Source organism: Heterodontus francisci, chromosome 20, assembly GCF_036365525.1.
Source record: "Heterodontus francisci isolate sHetFra1 chromosome 20, sHetFra1.hap1, whole genome shotgun sequence".
In the NCBI taxonomy this organism is placed as follows: domain Eukaryota; kingdom Metazoa; phylum Chordata; class Chondrichthyes; order Heterodontiformes; family Heterodontidae; genus Heterodontus; species Heterodontus francisci.
This window is the reverse complement of record NC_090390.1, coordinates 65,247,875-65,267,171: the sequence shown is the minus strand read 5'-3', so window position 1 is coordinate 65,267,171 and position 19,297 is coordinate 65,247,875. Positions and strand designations below refer to the sequence as shown.

Here is a 19,297-nt window from a genome sequence, read left to right as displayed (position 1 = left end):
AAACTGTAGTTCAACTACAATTTACAGACAGTTTATGTCACATGATAAAATTATTGTGACTACAGCTCTAGCTCAGCTAGAAAGAAGCAAGAATATCTGGAAGGAAGAATCAGCCCATTTTTTTTTCAAAAAAAATCAAATATACTGTATTAAAATGGAAAATTTGTAAAAGCCTATATAATTTCTCAATTAAAAAAAGTTCATACCAATGGAATTTCAAGTGCACATTTTTATAGAACTTCAGCTTCCACATCACACATACTCCAACAAACATTGACAATATACCCAAACCACAGCTCAGAAAGTAATCCTGCTACACCAACGTGCAATTTGGACCTTCCATACACAAGTGTGTCCAAACATTCTTGCAGAATTAGCAACTACTCATTAAAATATTACACAGCAGTTTCTCCAATGGCTCAACAAGTTGGTTGATCCCAGAGTGAGAGAGTAATAGAGCTGCAGAGTTCCAACTACAATCCCGACTTGGTGTTGAGTTACCACTCTCAGCCATGGAAGTTACAATTTGACTGTGCTCATAGGTTACAGCAAGATAAACAAAATTGCCACAGTAATCCAGGCGAATTGCTATCCAGTAACCTCTGCTGCATGCACTCAAGAGAATGGCAAGCAAAGGTACAACTGGAGTCAGCTATGATGCGCCTCGAAGACAAATAATCTGCCAACACTCACAGCTAAGTTTCAAATAAGAATTGGACACTTTGGATAAGTACAAGGTATTGAAGCATGACCCAGGAGATTTAAAAAAAGAGTAAGGGCAATAAGGAAGCGAAAAATTCAAAAGATGGGCCCTGTAAGCTGACTTTCACATCATATTTATTAATGCCCCAAACACTAAGAACACAATGTCCTGTTGCTACCATCAGAAAATACTACTCGAAAGGTTGACCAATGCTATCAAATTTTGAAGATTCATACAATCTAATTAATTTTACAAGTGCAAATATTTGAAGATTCCAACATACAGAAATAATGGTGCTCAAGCGCAATCCTTGGTCTGCAATAACCATCATGACAGTGCACCTGCTATAAGGCAGCAGAGGGAGGATCCAGACAGTATCAAATTAGATTAAAATAATGAGAGAATTTTTTTTTTAAAAAGTGAAAGCCAATTATTTTCTCTTGCTAAAAGGCACCTCTTACTGGATGACATTCACAGGCATCAGCAGCCTTATAACACTTAAAGTGTTGATGTTGTAGTTTCAACATGCAGCACTGGCAAGTATTTGACCAATCAAGGGCATTCCAGCCAAACTCAATCCTGTCTTTACCCAATGCACATACACACAGTTGCGTGTAAGAGGAGAAACCTTAAAGTGGTCAACAGTAGCACCCCAACTGCTCCACCAGATGAGATTAGCTGTAACTCAGCACAGACCAGTGGTTCTCAGTGTCACCCACAGACCACAGGTGGCCCAAAAATGAAAGTCACTGAAGCTGGCATTTGGCAAGGAAAGTTTGACAGACTGTCAAGAGTATCCTGGAGTCACTGACACATCTACTACAATTTCCAACATACAACTGAGAGATCACATTTTCAACACTTGCGGAGCTGAAAACAAAGAAGAACTGCTGGCTGAACATGGAGCTTGACATGAGACTGAAGCTCTCCAGCTTGGAACCATACATCACTTCATTGTTGTCTCATCAAAAGCAGCGTCATTCTTCCCCTTAATTCTGTTGAGGTTTTGTGGTGGCAAGCAAAAGTAAGTGGGCTAGGACCGGTAGGTGGTGCCCTGCTCACATGGTGCATGGACAAGAAGGTTCGAGAAGCATGGGCATTAACTAGGAATCAATGAGATGGCAATTCTACAGTAGTGTTCTGTTTATATTTGAGTGTCAATCAAGTTTCACTTTCAACATGTTAGGTTGGAGAACTCAACTGAACTACTTGCAATACATTACCAGTTAGATACAAGATTACCATTAAGGAACATGAATAATCAATAACTTCAATCATTTTTAAACAGTTAAACGAAACGGGATGATGATTTTTGCGAAGTTCATCAAGTCCTTTTCAAAGATACAGTATAGAAAAGACCTAGAACAGAAAATAAAGCTCACCTGATTTACAAAAACTTTAAAACTGAAGCATTCATGCTTGTGAGAACTGTAGCTGTCAAAGAATAAAGAAAAGGTCTAAGTTGCAACAGGACCACAAGCGTTTTCCTCCATCCAAGGAGAGGGGGAGAGAAAAAAAGAGGGAGAGCGAGAGGAAGAGAATGAGAAAAAAAAGGAGATTGAGAAAATGGGGAAAGAGAAAAAAGATTTATTGGAACTCGGTCATACTCATTGTGTATGCCTTCCAATTCTGTGCATCTGTAAGGAACTCAAGTCGACCTTGCCTTGATCCATCAACCGGGGCCTGCAGGTCTATTCGTATACCCGTTTCCTGTCTCTGTGGGGCTGGCTCACGCTTCCAGTGCTGGAGCATCTGAACGGAAACAGCTTCCGACACATTCCCCAGCACGTTTGCTGACACTTTTCGGGACAGGAGGCTGGTTGCAGCTGGCGGATTCCGAGCCCCAAACTGAACCTTTAACATGTGGAGAGTAGCACAAAGATGGAATCCTGGATCTCTCTGATCCTGCAGCCATTTTAACATTGTGCTATTTGGTTTGTGTTGTTTCTCTTTGGCCTTCCTTCCAGGATGCATCACTTTAAGTTTCTCTGCATTAGGGTTGACCTGCCATGTGTCTGTCTGGGGATGGGCTGTCGGGGGAATGTGGGGAGTCTGCAGGGGGATTTGGATAGCTTAAGTGAGTGGACAAGGGTTTGGCGGATGAAATGTAGTGTGGGGGGTGGAGGGGGGGCGGGGAGCCTGCACTTTGGCAGGAGGATCTGAGGAGCAGTACGTTTGAGTGGACTGCGGTGCCCAGGATCTGGGTGTCCTAATGCATGGATCACAGGGAGTTGGTGTGCAGGTGCAGTGGGTGGTTGGGAGAGCAGGTGGAGTGTTGCTGTTTGTTGTAGGGGGAGGTAAGTGGAGAAATGGGGAGGTGTTGCTGTAGCTGTGTAAAGGTATTGTTTGGACCACGTCTGGAGTGGTGCATGCAGTTTTAGTCTCCTTGCTTGAGGGGGGAGATGTGGTTGCATTGGGGGCGGTTCAGGGAGGGTTCACTCAGCTGGTTCCTGGGATGAAGGGGTTGGTTGTCTTGTGCAGTGGGGGGGGGGGGGGTTGGAGAGGAGAAAAGTTGGACAGGTTTGGCCTGTGCCCATTGGAGTTTGGAGGAATGAGGGGTGGTTTTGTTGAAACATGGGTGATCCAGAGGGGGCTTGGTGGGGTAGATGCTGAGTGAATGTTGCCACTTCTGGGGTGGGGGGGGGGGGGGGGGGGGAAATGAAAAAGAGGGAAAAGCGTCTAGAACTAGGGAACACAGTTTAAAAATTAGGGATATCCCATTTACGTCAGCGTTAGTCTATGGAATTCTCTTCCTCAGAGAGCAGTGGCGGCTGGGTCATTGAATATATTCAAGGCTGAGTTAGCTAGATTCTTGATCGAAGGGAGTCAAAAATTATGGGGGGCAGGCAGGAAAGGGGAGTTGGGGCCACAAACAGATCAGCCATGATCTTATCAAATGGCAGAGCAGGCTCAAGGGGCCAAATAGTCCTACTCCTAATTCTTGTGTTCTAGCAAACTAAGAAAGCATCACCAAGTAGTTCCCAAAAAGAGCTGGCTACAGGGCATACCCGAGTTTCAGAAATCTCGAGACAAAGATTTCTGATACATAGGTTCCTGTCTCAACAGCCATTAAAGTGGTCCGACATCATGTTGGCAGGTGGCATCCAAAGGAATCATTAACTAGAAGGCATGGACAACTGCACCACATTTGTTGGTGTTGGAACATCCACAGTACAAATCTCTGGCCACATTCCTCTGCAGAAATGCTATCAGAGGATGACACTATCATATCACAAAAATTATAAAACTGCAAGAGGAGAAAACCGACATTTCATTGTTCATTCATGCTTGGAAACACCTGTATAGTCTAGGAACAGAGGGGAGAATTGAGTGCCAAACTAAAACTAGTTCATGTCAAAGAAAAATTGCCTCGTAATTTATTTACAAGGGGCTAAGCCACAAGTACATCCAATTTAAGGGCAGGAAATGCTATTGCATATTTTAGTTCAATGTACACACTGCTTCTAGTGCTCAGTTCATGTTACACAGAAAGCAGATTTCACTGCTGTTGAAATACAAAGTTAAGCACATCAAGAATGCATCACTCAACCACATTTATATTAAGCGAGTTGTTGTGATACACTATGGGGTAAACAAACCAGATTCTCAAAAAAACAAAAGTTGTTTATTCTGGTTCAAGCAAATTTAGAATGAACCTCAGCTTTTGTGAAAATGGATTTCAGTCGAATGTATAATACAGGTTCCCAAAGTGGAGTATAATCAGGGTGATGTGAGTGACAGAATTGAGTTTTCTTGATCGCATTGGCCTGGATTTTGTCAGCGGCAAAGTGGCAGCATTCACCACTGACTACACGGAGAAATATGAACTTGCACTTCTTGCTGCAGCATAGTCCAATGACAAAAAACGATCTGTGGGGCCTAGCAACGTGGCGTATTGCCAGCGAAGCCATGCTCTCACTGCCCCGCCACCCCCCCCCCCATGACATCATGAGCTAAAGACAGCTTGAGCTCAAAGGTTGGCGAGTGTTTTAGCTGTTAAAATATTTACAAGTATTTAAAAAAATTTTAAACTTTTAAAAGTGATAAAAGTATTTAACACATTTCCAATGACCCGGAGAGTGATATTGGTAACAAAACAACTTAATTGTTACCGAAAAAGCTCTTCGAACCTGTAGAATCTTGTATTGAGATTATGCAGGGTTTTGGAAGTTTAAAAATGTTGATCTATACATAAACAAAAGATGTGAAAATTGATAATGGTATGGCTGTTGAAGGGCGGGTGGGGCGAAATCTACTGATAGTTCTAAAAAGCACTTTATTTTAAAAAGAAACACTGCTGCAATTACAGCTGGCAGATTTTAAATATCCCAATGTGAAAATAGATCCGACGAATGGCACAATATTGGATTTGAACAGGTGATTATAATTGTGATTTAATGCAAGGCTCTTAAATCTCAGCAATCAGACTAGAGCAGATTCAATCAAAAAGCGACAACTTCTTCAAAAAAGGTCAAGAGAATTGTTCACAAACAGTTAAGTTCTTTGGAAATGATATATGTTTACTTATATTATCAGACCCTGCCGTAATTTCCTAACCAGCTCTCCGCTACACAAGTATCGTTTTTCATAATTTGCATTACATGTTTCAAGTACTTGGCTGCTGAGAAACACACTAGAACTTTGAAATTCCAATACATCTGCATTGATGTAGAGCACTTTGCCATCCAGTCAGCAAGTCTTCTAGCAGCTTTCCAGCGAGACAGGGAATTAAATTAGTCATCAATCACAACAGCTCTGGCGTTTGATACTGATTCGTAAACGTTACATTTCTCAATGGAAATTCAAGGTCATAGGGACTGTTGCAAGCACACCTTTATCCAGATTTAAAAGCAATAGTATTTTGTCAATCTTTAAAAACGAAAAATAATTGCAAATTCTTCATATCTCCCATTCCCAAACATTACTGAACCTTCCCTCTGGTTTTATTTGCCAGTCTCCCCCCTTCACATTACCCATTTCTATTTTGTTTTGAATATTTAAATATTACATTTAAATTTTTGAAAAGCACTACAAATTAAAGAACGAGCTAAAATTCTCTCCCTCGGACACAGCAATCAAGCAAAGACACCAAGTAAAAGTTAAACAGAAGCAGTATAATCTGTTCAATGGTGTTTACAGATGTGGATGCATTCCTGAACAGGCTCTGTGCTTGCTGATACCAGCTCTAAATAAATCTGCATGAAAAATCAGCCTTATGGGTACCTTATGGGCAATCTGCCCACATTGTCCTATACAGGTCCCTGTCGCTTAACAGAGGAGCTCAGAGGAACCATAATCTTACTTTCATCATTGCAATTTCCGATTTTGGTGCAAACATGCATGCCGAATGTTGTGGTGCCATTGGGACTCAAAAATCTGGGCCAATGTTTCCCAAAATAACCAAAGCAGCGAATAAACTTCGATGGAGAACCAATAACATAATCAAAAATAAAGTTACACATCAAATGCCAGCATATATATTACTACATAAATTTCTTGAATTTAGTGCAATAGCTTACAGAGCCTGAAGCAAAAAATACAATTTTCGTACCTTTAATCATAGCAGTCAGAGGATAGAAATGACTGATTTTGATTATAAAACTGGAAAAAGGAAATAGTCAAATCGGGTTTTGAGCCCCAATTTTTGGCATTTAAAGAAAACGATTAGGTAGTGTTGGTGTCATACCTCAGAATTTGGAAAGGAGTTACATTTCAGTGATGTGGTTTAATACTCTTTGCAGCAGTCAGAGAAACAGGTTGTGTATTAAACGAGCCAAACACTGAATTTGTATGACACCATGACAGGGGGAATATAGGTAAATTGTTACTTATTTTCAAACTTTCTGCAAGGCACCAATCTCAAAACAACCAACTTCATGTAACCCTTGGTCTGTTTCAATGCTAACATATGAATTGAGGAGGAGTAGTAGGCCACTCAGCCCCTTGAGCCTGCTCCATTCAGTTAAGGAAGGGGATGTTTGTGCAGCCTCCTTCTCCAGTGAGTTGTTTAATTGCCCAACATTCATGAGTGGATGTGGTAGGACTGCAGAGCTTTGATCTGATCCGTTGGTTGTGAAATCACTTAACTTTGTCTATAGCAGTTTGCTTCTGCTTTTTGACATGCACATAATCATGTTTTGTAGCTTCAGCAGGTATGACTGGTGCTGCTCCTGGCATTCTATTTTACGCTCACTGAACCAGGGTTGGTCCCCTTTCTTAATGGTAGTGAAGAACATACTGGGCCAGGAGGTTGCAGACTGTGGTGGAATACAATTCTGCTGCTGATCGCCTACAGTGCTTCATTGATGCCCAGTTTTGAGCTGCCAGATATGTTCTGAATCTGTCCCATTTAGCACAGAGGTAGCGTCAAACACGATGGGGGGCATCCTTTTGTGAAAATATGGGACTTTGTCCATAAATATTGTGTGCCAGTCACTCCTCCCAATACTATCATGGGCAGATGCATTTGCAACAGGGCGACTGCTGAGGATGAAGTCAAGTCGGCTTTTCCCTCATGTTGGTTCTCACCACTTGCCACAGGCCATGTCTGGCAGCTATTGTCCTTCAGGGCTGTGCCAGCTTGGTCAGCAGTGGTGCTACTAAGCCACTCTTGGTGAAGGACATTGAAGTTCCTCAACCAAAGTATATTCGGTGCCTTTGCTGCCCTCAGGGTTTCTTCCAAGTGGCATTCAACATGAGAGGTGTACCAATTCATCAGCTGAGGGAGATTAGTAATCATCTGGAGGTTTCCTCATCAATGCTTAAACTTATGCCAGGAGACTTCAGAGTCCAGAAATCAATGGCAAGGACTCCCAAGGCCACTGCTTCACAACTGTATACCACTCTGCCACCACCCCTGTTGGAACTATTCAGCTGGTAGGACAGGTCATACAGGGATAGTGATAGAGAAGTTTGGAATGTTGACTGAAAGGTATGACTCAATGAGTTTGACTAAGGCAGGCTGTTACTTAACTAGTCTGTGGGACAGCTCTCCCACTGTGCCTTTCTGGCCAAATGGGGTGCCTAGGTAGAGAACAGGTCCATCCAATATTATAATTTCTCAAAGGTTTAATATAACCAAGTGGCTTGCCTAGGCAGTTCAGAGGGCAGTTAAATGTCAACCACATTGCTGTGGGTCTGGCATCACACAGGCTAAACCAGGTAAGAACAACAATTTCCTACCCAAAAAAAGACCATTCATGAATCAGATTTTTTTTTTAAAAAAGGCAATCCAGCAGTTTCATTGTCACCATTACGGATAAGCAGCTTTTTTCCCCCCTTAGATTTATTTAACAATTTAAATGCCCCAGCTGATGTAGTGAAATTTGAAGTCATGTTTCCAGGTCATTAACCCAGCCCTCTGGATTACTAGTCCAGTAAAATAACCACGATGCAGCTATCACCACAAAGAGACAATAAACCAAATTTTGTTTCATCTGCCTGTTGTTAAAAAGGGACAAAAGCAGATTCCTTAGCACTAAAGATGTGGAGACAATTCTCCTGTTGTTCTGGCCAATATTGTTCCCTTAGTAATCATCACCAAAACAACTGGTTTTTCATTTGATTTTCTGTTTGTGGAATCATGTCTTACCAAGTTGAAGGACATACTTGCCATTTAATCAGAACTTGACTTCACAAAGCAATTTGCACATCCAAGATAATATGCAATATAAATCTAAGTTCTTTCTTGTAAGCTATACATAGGCTACTTCTTAAAAGGAAACAAAAAAAACTTGCGTAGCACAGCGAAATATGCACACAGAATAAATTAAAGCAAGACATTAAGAAGCAGAACACTATCACCTTGTATCAAATTGCAGCATTAAGGTAGCATAAAATGCGAGTTAACTCAATTGCCCCCCCCCACCCCCCCACCAACCACTCAACACATTTTCTATACAATCAGCAGAAACACATGCAACCTCAGGAATGGTTCGACCAGAAAGCACGAAATGCATCGGCATTACTTTCCTTTTAAAATATAGCATGGCCTCTCCAAAATATCAGGAGCAAGTGTGAAATCAAGAACACATTTGCTGTGACAGCTTCAAATAAATTTTAATAAATTTCTTTAGCAGTTAAAGCCAAAATTACAGTCTAACATACTGCTTAGTCACCTGTGGACAACATTGAAGATCATGCGAGGACAGGTGATAAAACCAGTAAGCCAAAATAAAAGGGAAAAAGATTCTCTTCACTTTAAATTCTGGGCATGCTATAACCTTTATATATATTAATGGCACAACTCTAAAGAGTGTGCAGGGCCAGAGAGACCTGGGTGTTCATATACATAGATCTTTGAAGGCAGCAAGATGTATTGGAGAGAGTAATTAGCAAAGCAGACGGGATCTTAAGCTTCATAAAACAAACATATTGAATATAAAAGTAGGGAACTTATGCTGAACCTAAAAAAGCTCTGGTTGTGCTGGGTCCAATTCTGGTCACCACGCTAGGAAGGATGTGAGGGTCCTTGAGAGGGTGCAGAGAAGATTTGCCAGAACGGTTCCAGGGATGAGGGATTTAGCTACAAGGTTAGGTTGGAGAAGCTGAGGTTGTTCTTGCAGCAAAGGAGATTGAAGGGAGATTTGATAGAAGATTATTACATATTTAGATAAGGCAGACAAAGAAAAGCTGTTCCCATTAGCTGATCATACTGATGAGGGAACACAGATTTGAGGTTTCAGGCAAGAGATGTCAGGGTGATGCGAGGAAGAACTTTATTTTCACGCAGTGAGTGGTAATAGCCTGGAACTCACTGCCTACAAGAGTGGTGGAAGCAGAGATGATATGATTTCAAAAGGAAATCAGATGAGCACTTGAGGGAAATAAACTTGCAGGGCTACGTGGATACAGTGGGGAAATGGGAGTAACTGGATTGTGCTACAGAGCCAGTATGGACCCAATGGGCCAAATGGCCTCCTCCTGTGCAATAACAACCACGACTGAGCAAGTGAAAGCACTTTCTCAACACAGTAGCAGAGCGTCACCTACTGAATGAGTCAGTGCTGAATCAAAAAAACATTTCAAATTTTTTAAAAATCCTAATACAAAACTGAATGCCATTCATGGAAGCAGACTGCAGTAAGGATGTCATTCCAGCCATGGATGTGCACACCAGCAATGGAATCAATACTTCTGGGACAGGAGACAAGGGCAGGAAAGCATTTTCTAAACCAACTTGCATCAAGTTGAAAAGTACACATATTTATATTAATTATACATAACAATTGGAAGAGACACCAGGTATTTTGTTAGTTATAACTCAAACTCCACCGAAACAAATAGCTTCCTGTGCTGTACCTGTCAGAGACAGATTAGTAACAGAAGCTTGGTTTAAATAATACAACTTTGGTAGTTTTTTTTTAAAAGTCAAGCCATGTAAGCCATTGTAATAACTCGCTTCAGAATTCATTTCAAAAATCAAAATGCAGTATCTAAAAATTCATAATTCAATACTTCTCTCAAACTATCACTTTTGATGATCAGCTCCATACTGTACATGACAAAATATGAATCTCTGGGGCCAAAGAAAGGACCGTTTCCATGTCAATTTGAAGACCAATTAAATTCTCCAGAGACTTGAATGCATAATCTGGGCTGCAGCTCCAGTGTACTAAGGCTGCACAGGCCACCCTTCAGTACAGAAATTAAACCAAGGCCCGTTCTGCCTTCTTAAGTGGACATAAAAGATCCCATAAGACTATTTGAAGAGGAGCAAGGGACCTGGCCAATAACTACTCAACACACACCGATAACTGATTTTCTGGGTATTATCTCATTGGTGTTTGTGGGATCGCCCCTGCTCAAACAACCTTGACCCCAGTGTCCTTGCAAACTATCAGCCCATCTCCAACTTCCTTTTCCCAAATCTGTTCCCATCTTTCCCGGCACTCCACATTTGAAACCTTCCAATCACATTTCCACCTGACAGTACCAAAACAGGTCTTAAAGTCACAAACGACATCCGATAGGGCTGAGACAAAAGTAAACTTTCCTCCTCACGCATCTGGATCGGTCTACAGCCTCTGACATGATTGACCACACCATTCTCCTCCAATGCCTGTCCACTGTCACCAGCTGTGTGGGGCTGCTCTTACCTGGTTCAATTCTTAACCAATCGTAACCATGGAATCACTTGCAATGGCTTCTCTTCCCGCGCCCCACCATTTCCTTTGGTATCCCCCAAAGGTCTATCCATGTCCCCTTTTATCTCTCAGCTACATGTTGCCCCTTGACATCATACCAAAGCACAGCATACATGTGAAAACTAACACTAACACCACCACCTCTCTTGACTCTTCCAGTGTTGCTAAATCATCAATTATGTGACATGCAGTATGAAATGAGCAGAAATTTCCTCCAAATACCGGGAAGTCTGAAGCCATTATCTTCAGTCCCCACTCCAAACTCCATTCCCTAGCTACCGACTCCATCCCTCTCCCTGAGAGCATCTGAAGATTAAGCCAGCCTGTTCACAACCTTGGGGTCAGATTTGACCCCAAGATGAGCTTCCAATCTCATTTGTGCCAACACCAAGACTATTTCCACCTCCGTCACACCACACGAACACACCCAACTCAGCTCATCTGCTGCTGAAACCCTCATTCAAGCCTTCGTTACATCTAGACTTGACTATTCCAACGCACTCCTGGCTGGTCTCCCACATTCTACACTTGATAAACTTGAGATCATCCAAAACTCTGCTGCCCATGTCTTAACTCACACCATCCCATTCCCCCTATGTTTGCTCCTCCTCATCCTTGTTTTCAAATCCTTCTGTGACCTCCTCCTCCCGAACACTAATCTTCCCCCAGCCTCTTGACGTCCCTGATTTTACTAGCTACACCACTGGTGGCTGCACCTTCAGTTGCCTAGGTCCTAAGCTCTCGAAACCCTCCCGACACCTGTCCGCCTCTCGACCTAGCATTCCTTCTTAAAGCCTACTTCTTTGACCAAGAATTTGGTCACGTGACAATATCTCCTTGTCTGGCACAATGTAATATTTTATCCTATAATGCGTGTGAAGCACCTTGAAATGTTTCATTACATTAAAAGGTTGTTGCTGAATCATCTTGTGCAGAATTGAATGTAGGAAATGTAGCAGCCAAACATCAAAAGTACTTCATTGGATGTAAAGTGCTTTGGGATACCCTTTCCAAACATTCTCAGCGACCTTCCTCCCACCTCCTCTCAGAGTAGGAATAATCTCTCTTCCCACCCCCTTCACCAAACATAGCATCTTTCATGCAGAAATGGTGATAAAATCATTTCAACAAAGCTATACCGAGTTATGTAGTACAATCTTGATAGTATTTCAATTTGTGTTACAAGTCAATTTTATCTTATGACCCAAATTTGCAATTATTGTATTAGAATAGCGACATTAATTAGCACGTGAGCCAGTATAACAACCATGATTCTACCAACGCTAGTGTAAAAGTAGTCTTATCTCTGCCCGCCTCCCTTTATAAAAAAAGCATTCCCAGAATCCACTGGTGTTGCTATTTATAATCTCGGATTGTAGCATATACATTTTGACCCAATTTCCTAGTAATCAGATGCAACACAGAATCTCTCAGTGGCCGGAATCGGAATGGTGGAAAATGAAGTGAATTTCTTCATTTACACATATACTTTAAGAAGTGACACTGTGCTAAACAATGCATGAACATGGCTTTATGCCTGTAATTTCCCTGTTTAGATAACGCCCAGTCTGAAGGTGAGACTGAAAGGAAAGGTGCAAGCAAAGGACCAAAATCAAACATGACCATACTGCTCAATTTTTAGCATCTAGCTATACCGTAGCATTGGCAAAGTATTCGGAACAGGTCATCTGCAAACCCAGCCATCCGGGGAGATTACATGGCACGGGTGAAGAGAAAGAAGAATGAACCAATTTTACGCAAAAGGTATAGGACACCTTCAAAAATGATATAAAAACTCAAGCATTTTAGCTGTTTTCAGTATTCAAAAGGAGTGGGGGGGTTTTTTTAAGTATACGTCCCTTACAATTACGATCAATTTCAATCCAATCAGAAAGATTTTATGGAACAATTTAAACAAACCTGAAAAAGGGTAACGATGGGAAATTGGTGGACTTTAATTCTAGTTGTTCTGTACGGTACGGTACATAGCAATACTGAAATTCATTGAACCTTCTCATTCTTAAAATACCTTGTGCAGTGCGAATACTATAATTGCTAAGTCTAAATTTTAGTTAATTTTATCCGTGTGGAATTTTTAAAAATCAATTATTTAAGAGATGAGAGATTAAAGGGATGTTATTAGGTAAACCGATTTGTAGATGCAGTATGCAAATTAAACTATTACAATTAAAGGAACCTAATGTAACGGAGTCAAAAATCAAGCGGCATTCAGAGAAAAAAATAACTTTGCAGTCACGCAACAGAAAATATGAAGACAAGGTGCTGTTCGGAAGATGGCTAAGACACCAAAGTCGCTCGGGAGGTTGCAATTGTTACTTTAAGGCTACTTGACAATAATTCACACATTGCAAAAGGCCTGAACACTTATGTCTACAATCTGCTTTATAAATCATGATTACGGTTAACTTAGTTTGATGAAATATCTTGCGTCGATTGTCCCGAGACGCGCGTTCACGCCACGGCTATAACAGCAAAATCCTTGTTCACTGCAATGGAAATAATGCATCAGTGTCAAGGCTGGAATTTACGAATTGTTCAGGAATGTACTTTAGATACTACATGGTTACTCCTAGATCCGAGCAGCCCGAGATCTGTTGTGTGTCCGACATTACAACCTTATTAACAATGAAAACGCCGGCTTGAAACGCTATTTAAAATCTAACTGATGGCCAGGGGTTGATGTGCACCTTACTATCAAACAGTCAATGTTGAAAATGCACTTTTTAAATGTAAGAATGAGTTGAGGCAGTTTTATTTTCTTAAATTAACACGCACGTGTGTGTGTGTATATATATATATATAAAAAAAGACAAATTAAATCAGTTCGTCTTACTTGAATCTGCCCCCGCAGTGTTGACACTGCTCGCCGACCCATCCTTGATCGCAGATGCAGCTCCCATTCACACATCTCCCGTAGATACACGGCGCCTTGTCGCAGTCTCGGCAAAGCCCCACACGGGCCGACACCACCAGGTACAGCAGAGCATAGCAGACACCGGAACGGGAAGGATCTGGGCCGTCCCGGGCCGCCGCCGAGGGCCCCTTGCCCCAACTCAACCCCAGGCCAGTTTGCAGGTTCGCAACGCAACTCGCAGCCGCCATTTTAACCTGTGAAATTTAGACCCCCCCAACTCCACCCCGCAAAAACAACCCCTCCCCCCACTCCAGCTGGGACTCCTCCCTCAATAAAACAAATCGACGCCCCCTCCGAAAGCCGGAATGAGGACGACTTTGTTTTTCTTTTCAAAGCGGCATTTTTTTTTAATTGATTTTCCTTTTTTTAAAAAAAAAGTCAAATGATTAAAAAAAACGTTTTTCCTTTTTTTCAAAAAGCCAAAAAATAATAATTAAAAACAGAAACCGCCGCTCAGTTGGATTGGAGAGGCTTCAGGTAAACTGCCGAGCTTTTAAAACGTTTGCAAAAAGTCAGTCAAGATTTTGTTGAGAGCGATGAGGAGAAGCGCCGGGATAACGGGAACGCCAAGTCTGCTCATCATGAGGGAATTCTAGCTTTGTATATATTCCTTTAAAAAAAACACATTAAGAAACTATTTCTGTTGGGAAATTTTCTATTGGAATCCTTGTAGCTCCGAATCAGTAGCCAGGTCCAGTACTCGGTTACCCGGCTCCAGAACTTTCTTTGCCCCCTCCAACTGCCACACAGCTAATTAAAGGGCTGCGCATGTGCGACTCCCTCCAAACAAAAAAAAGCCTCTCCTCGAGGCACGACATCCTACTTTGTCATATTCCTCTTAAAAAACTGTCAGTGATTCCCTTTCTTTCGTTCAAGCAGCACGATCTTCCACTTTCTGAATTTCTGATGATACCTCTTTCAGGATTCCCTCGATGGTATTTTTAAATCACATCAAGGATCACAGCATTCGGCCCATCGTGTCCACACTGGCTCCCTGGAAGAGAAATCCCCTCAGTTCCATTCCCCTGCCTTCTTCCCATACCCCTGCACATTCTTCCTTTTCATGGCACTGCCGAATTCCCTTTTGAATGCTTCAGTTGAACATGCCTCCACCCCATTCTCAGGTAGCACAATCCAGACCTCAACATCTCATTGCGTGAAAAAGTTTTTCCTCATGTCACTTTTGCTTCTCTTACATAGAACATAGCACAGTACAGGCCCTTCGGCCCACAATGTTGTGCAGAACCTTTAACCTACTCTAAGATCAAACTAACTACCTACCCTTCATTCTACTATCATCCATGTACCTATCCAAGAGTCACTTAAATGCCCCTAATGTATCTGCTACTACCACCGCTGGCAGTGCATTCTACGCACCCACCACTCTCTGTGTAAAGAACCTTCCTCTGACATCTCCCCGAAACCTTCCTCCAATCACCTTAAAATTATGCCCCCTGGTGATAGCCCTTTCCACCCTGGGAAAAAGTCTCTGGTTATCCACTCTATCTATGCCTCTCATCATCTTGTACCCCTCTATCAAGTCACATCTCATCCTTCTTCGCTCCAATGAGAAAAGCCCTAGCTCCCTCAATCTTTCTTCGCAGGACATGCCCTCCAGTCCAGGCAGCATCCTGGTAAATCTCCTCTGCACCCTCTCTAAAGCTTCCACATCCTTCCGATAATGAGGCGACCAGAACTGAACACAATATTCCAAGTGTGGTCGAACCAGGGCCTTATAGAGCTGCAGCATAACCTCGCGGCTCTTAAACTCAATCCCCCTGTTAATGAAAGCCAACACACCATACGCCTTCTTAACAACTCTATCAACTTGGGTGGCAACTTTGAGCGATCTATGGATATGGACCCCAAGATCCCTCTGTTCCTCCACACTACCAAGAATCCTGTCTTTAAGCCTGTATTCCGCATTCAAATTCGACCTTCCAAAATGAATCACTTCACACTTTTCCAGGTTGAACTCCATCTGCCACTTCTCAGCCCAGCTCTGCATCCTGTCAATGTTCCGTTGCAACCTACAACAACCTTCCACACTATCCACAACTCCAGCAACCTTCGTGTCATCGGCAAACTTGCTAACCCAACCTGCCACTTCCTCATCCAAGTCATTTATAAAAATCACAAAGAGCAGAGGTCCCAGAACAGATCCTTGTGGAACACCACTGGTCACCAAGCGCCATGCTGAATACTTTCCATCTACTACCACCCTCTGACTTCTATGGGCCAGCCAATTTTGTATCCAGACAGCCAACTTTCCCTGAATCCCATGCCTCCTTACTTTCTGAATGAGCCTACCATGGGGAACCTTATCAAACGCCTTGCTAAAATCCATATACACCACATCCACTGCTCTTCCATCAATGTGTTTTGTCACATCTTCAAAGAATTCAATAAGGCTTGTGAGGCATGACCTGCCCCTTACAAAGCCGTGCTGACTATCTCTAATCAAACTATGCTTTTCCAAATAATCATAAATCCTGTCTCTCAGAATCCTCTCCAATAATTTGCCCACTACCGACGTAAGACTATAATTCCCAGGGTTATCCCTATTCCCTTTCTTGAACGAGGGAACAACATTTGCCACCCTCCAATCATCCGGCACTACTCCAGTGGACAGTGAAGACGCAAAGAGCATCGCCAAAGGCGCAGCAATCTCTTCCCTCGCTTCCCGTAATATCCTTGGGTATATCCCATCTGGCCCCGGGGACTTATCTGTCCTCATATCATTCAAAATTTCCAGCACATCCTCCCTCTTAACCTCAACCTGTTCGAGCATATCAGCCTGTTCCACACTATCCTCACAAACGACCAGGTCCCTCTCACTAGTGACTACTGAAGCAAAGTATTCATTTAGGACCTTCCCTACCTCCTCCGACTCCAGGCACAAGTTCCCTCCACTATCCCTGATCGGCCCTACCCTCACTCTGGCCATCCTCTTGTTCCTCACATATGTGTAGAACGCCTTGGGATTTTCCTTAATCCTACCCGCCAAGACTTTTTCATGTCCCCTTCTAAGTCCATTCTTCAGTTCCTTCCTGGCTACCTTGTAACCCTCTCGAGCCCTGTCTGATCCTTGCTTCCTCAACCTTAAGTAAGCTTCCTTCTTCCTCTTGGCTAGCTATTCCACATCTCTTGTCATCCAAGGTTCCTTCACCCTACCATCCCTTCCCTGCCTCATCGGGACAAACCTATCCAGCAGTCGCAGCAAGTGCTCCCTAAACAACCTCCACATTTCTGTCGTGCATTTCCCTGAGAACATCTGTTCCCAATTTATACTCCCCAGTTCCTGCCTAATAGCATTGTAATTCCCCCTCCCCCAATTAAATATTTTCCCATCCCGTCTGCTCCTTTACCATAGTCATGGAGAGGGACAGGTCAGGGAGTTGTGATCACTATCACCGAAATGCTCTCCCACTGATAGATCTGCCACCTGGCCTGGTTCATTGCCAAGCACCAAGTCCAACATAGCCTCCCCTCTAGTCGGCCTATCTACATATTGAGTCAGGAAACCTTCCTGGACACACCTGACAAAAACTGCTCCATCCAAACTATTTGCACTAAGGAGATTCCAATCAATATTAGGGAAGTTGAAGTCACCCATGACAACAACCCTGTTACTTCTGCACCTTTCCAAAATCTGCCTCCCAATCTTTTCCTCCGTGTCTCTGTTGCTATTGGGGGTCTATAGAAAACTCCCAATAAAGTGACTGCTCCTTTCCTGTTTCTGACTTCCACCCATACTGACTCAGTAGACAAACCCTCCTCGACGACCTCCCTTTCTGCAGCTGTGATACTATCCCTGATTAGCAATGCCACTCCCCCACCTCTTTTACCTCCCTCCCTATTCCTTTTGAAACATCTAAACCCCGGAACATCCAACAGCCATTCCTGCCCCTGTGATATCCAAGTCTCCGTAATGGCCACAACATCGCAGCTCCAAGTACTGATCCATGCTCTAAGTTCATCACCCTTATTCCTGACACTTCTTGCATTAGAATAGACACACTTCAACCCATCATACTGGCTGCAACTTTGCCCTGTCAACTGTCTAACCTTCCTCACAGTCTCTCTGCACTCTGTATCTGCCTGTTCAACAGCTACCCCATCCACTGATCCGTAGCTCCGGTTCCCATCCCCCTGCCAAACTAGTTTAAACCCTCCCGAAGAGCGCTAGCAAACCTCCCGCCCAGGATATTGGTGCCCCTCCAGTTCAGATGCAACCCGTCCTTCTTGTACAGGTCCCACCTTCCCCAGAAGGTATCCCAATGATCCACATATCTGAAGCCCTCCCTCCTACACCAGCTCTGTAGCCACGTGTTCAGCTGCACTCGCTCTCTGTTTCTAGCCTCACTAGCACGTGGCACCGGTATCAGTCCTGAGATTACTACTCTGCTCGTCCTGCCTTTTAGCTTCCAACCTAACTCCCTATATTCGCTTTTCAGGTCCTCATCCCTTTTCCTAGCTATGTCATTGGTACCGATATGTACCACGACTTCTGTCTGCTCCCCCTCCCCCTTAAGAATCCTGTAGACTCGATCCGAGACATCTCTGACCCTGGCACCCGGGAGGCAACATACCATCCGGGAGTCTCGTTCGCAACCACAGAATCTCCTGTCTGTTCCTCTAACCATTGAATCTCCTATCACTATCGCTCTCCTGTTCTCCCCCCCCTTCCCTTCTGAGCCGCAGAGCCAGGCTCAGTGCCAGAGACCTGGCCGCTGTGGCTTTCCCCTGGTAGGTCCCCCCCCCACAACCGTATCCAAAACGGTATACTTATTATTGAGGGCGACGGCCACAGGGGATCCCTGCACTATGCGCCTATTCCCTTTCCCTCCCCTGACGGTCACCCAGCTACCTTTATCCTGTAACTTAGGTGTCACTACCAAATACTTTAAATCTGTGCCCTCTCGTTCTCAATCCTTTCACAAGTGGGAACAGTTTCTCTCTGTCTACTCTGGCCAGACCCCTCATGATTTTGAATACCTCTATCAAATCACCTCTCAGCATTCTCTTCACCAAGGAAAACAGTCCTAACTTCTCCAATCTAACTTCATAATTGAAATTCCTCATCCCTGGAAACATTCTCGTGAATCTCTTCTGCACACTCTCCAATGCCCTCACGTCTTTCCTCAAGTGCGGCGCCTAGAATTGGACGCAGTACTCAAGCTGAGGCCGAGCTAGTGTCTTGTATAAGTTCGACATAACTTCCTTGCTCTTGTACTCTATGCCCCTATTAATAAAGCCCAGGGTACTGTATGCTTTATTAACTGCTCTCTCAACCTGTCCTGCCACCTTTAATGACTTATGCACATATAAACCTAGGTCCCTCTGCTCCTGCAACCCCTTTAGAATTGTGCACTTTATTCTATATTGACTCTCCATGTTCTTTCTACAAAAATGAATCACCTCACATTTCTCTGCATTGAACTTCATCTGCCACCTGTCTGTCCATCCCACCAACCAGTTAAAGGAAATCCCAAAGTTTTCTGTCGGCATATT

At 43.2% G+C, this 19,297-nt stretch overlaps 1 protein-coding gene across 4 annotated transcripts in view; it reads right to left on the bottom strand.

Moving 5' to 3' along the window:
* Window positions 1–13,991, bottom strand: part of atrnl1b (attractin-like 1b) — a 1,082,183-nt gene extending 1,068,192 nt beyond the window's left edge. For all 4 annotated transcript variants that reach the window (XM_068052965.1, XM_068052967.1, XM_068052968.1 and 1 more), the window contains exon 1: window positions 13,703–13,991. In XM_068052965.1, the coding sequence (XP_067909066.1) occupies window positions 13,703–13,971 (269 nt within the window). In that variant the 5' untranslated portion in view covers window positions 13,972–13,991. The remainder of the gene's footprint in view (window positions 1–13,702) is intronic.
* Between the last annotated feature and the right edge of the window lie 5,306 nt (window positions 13,992–19,297).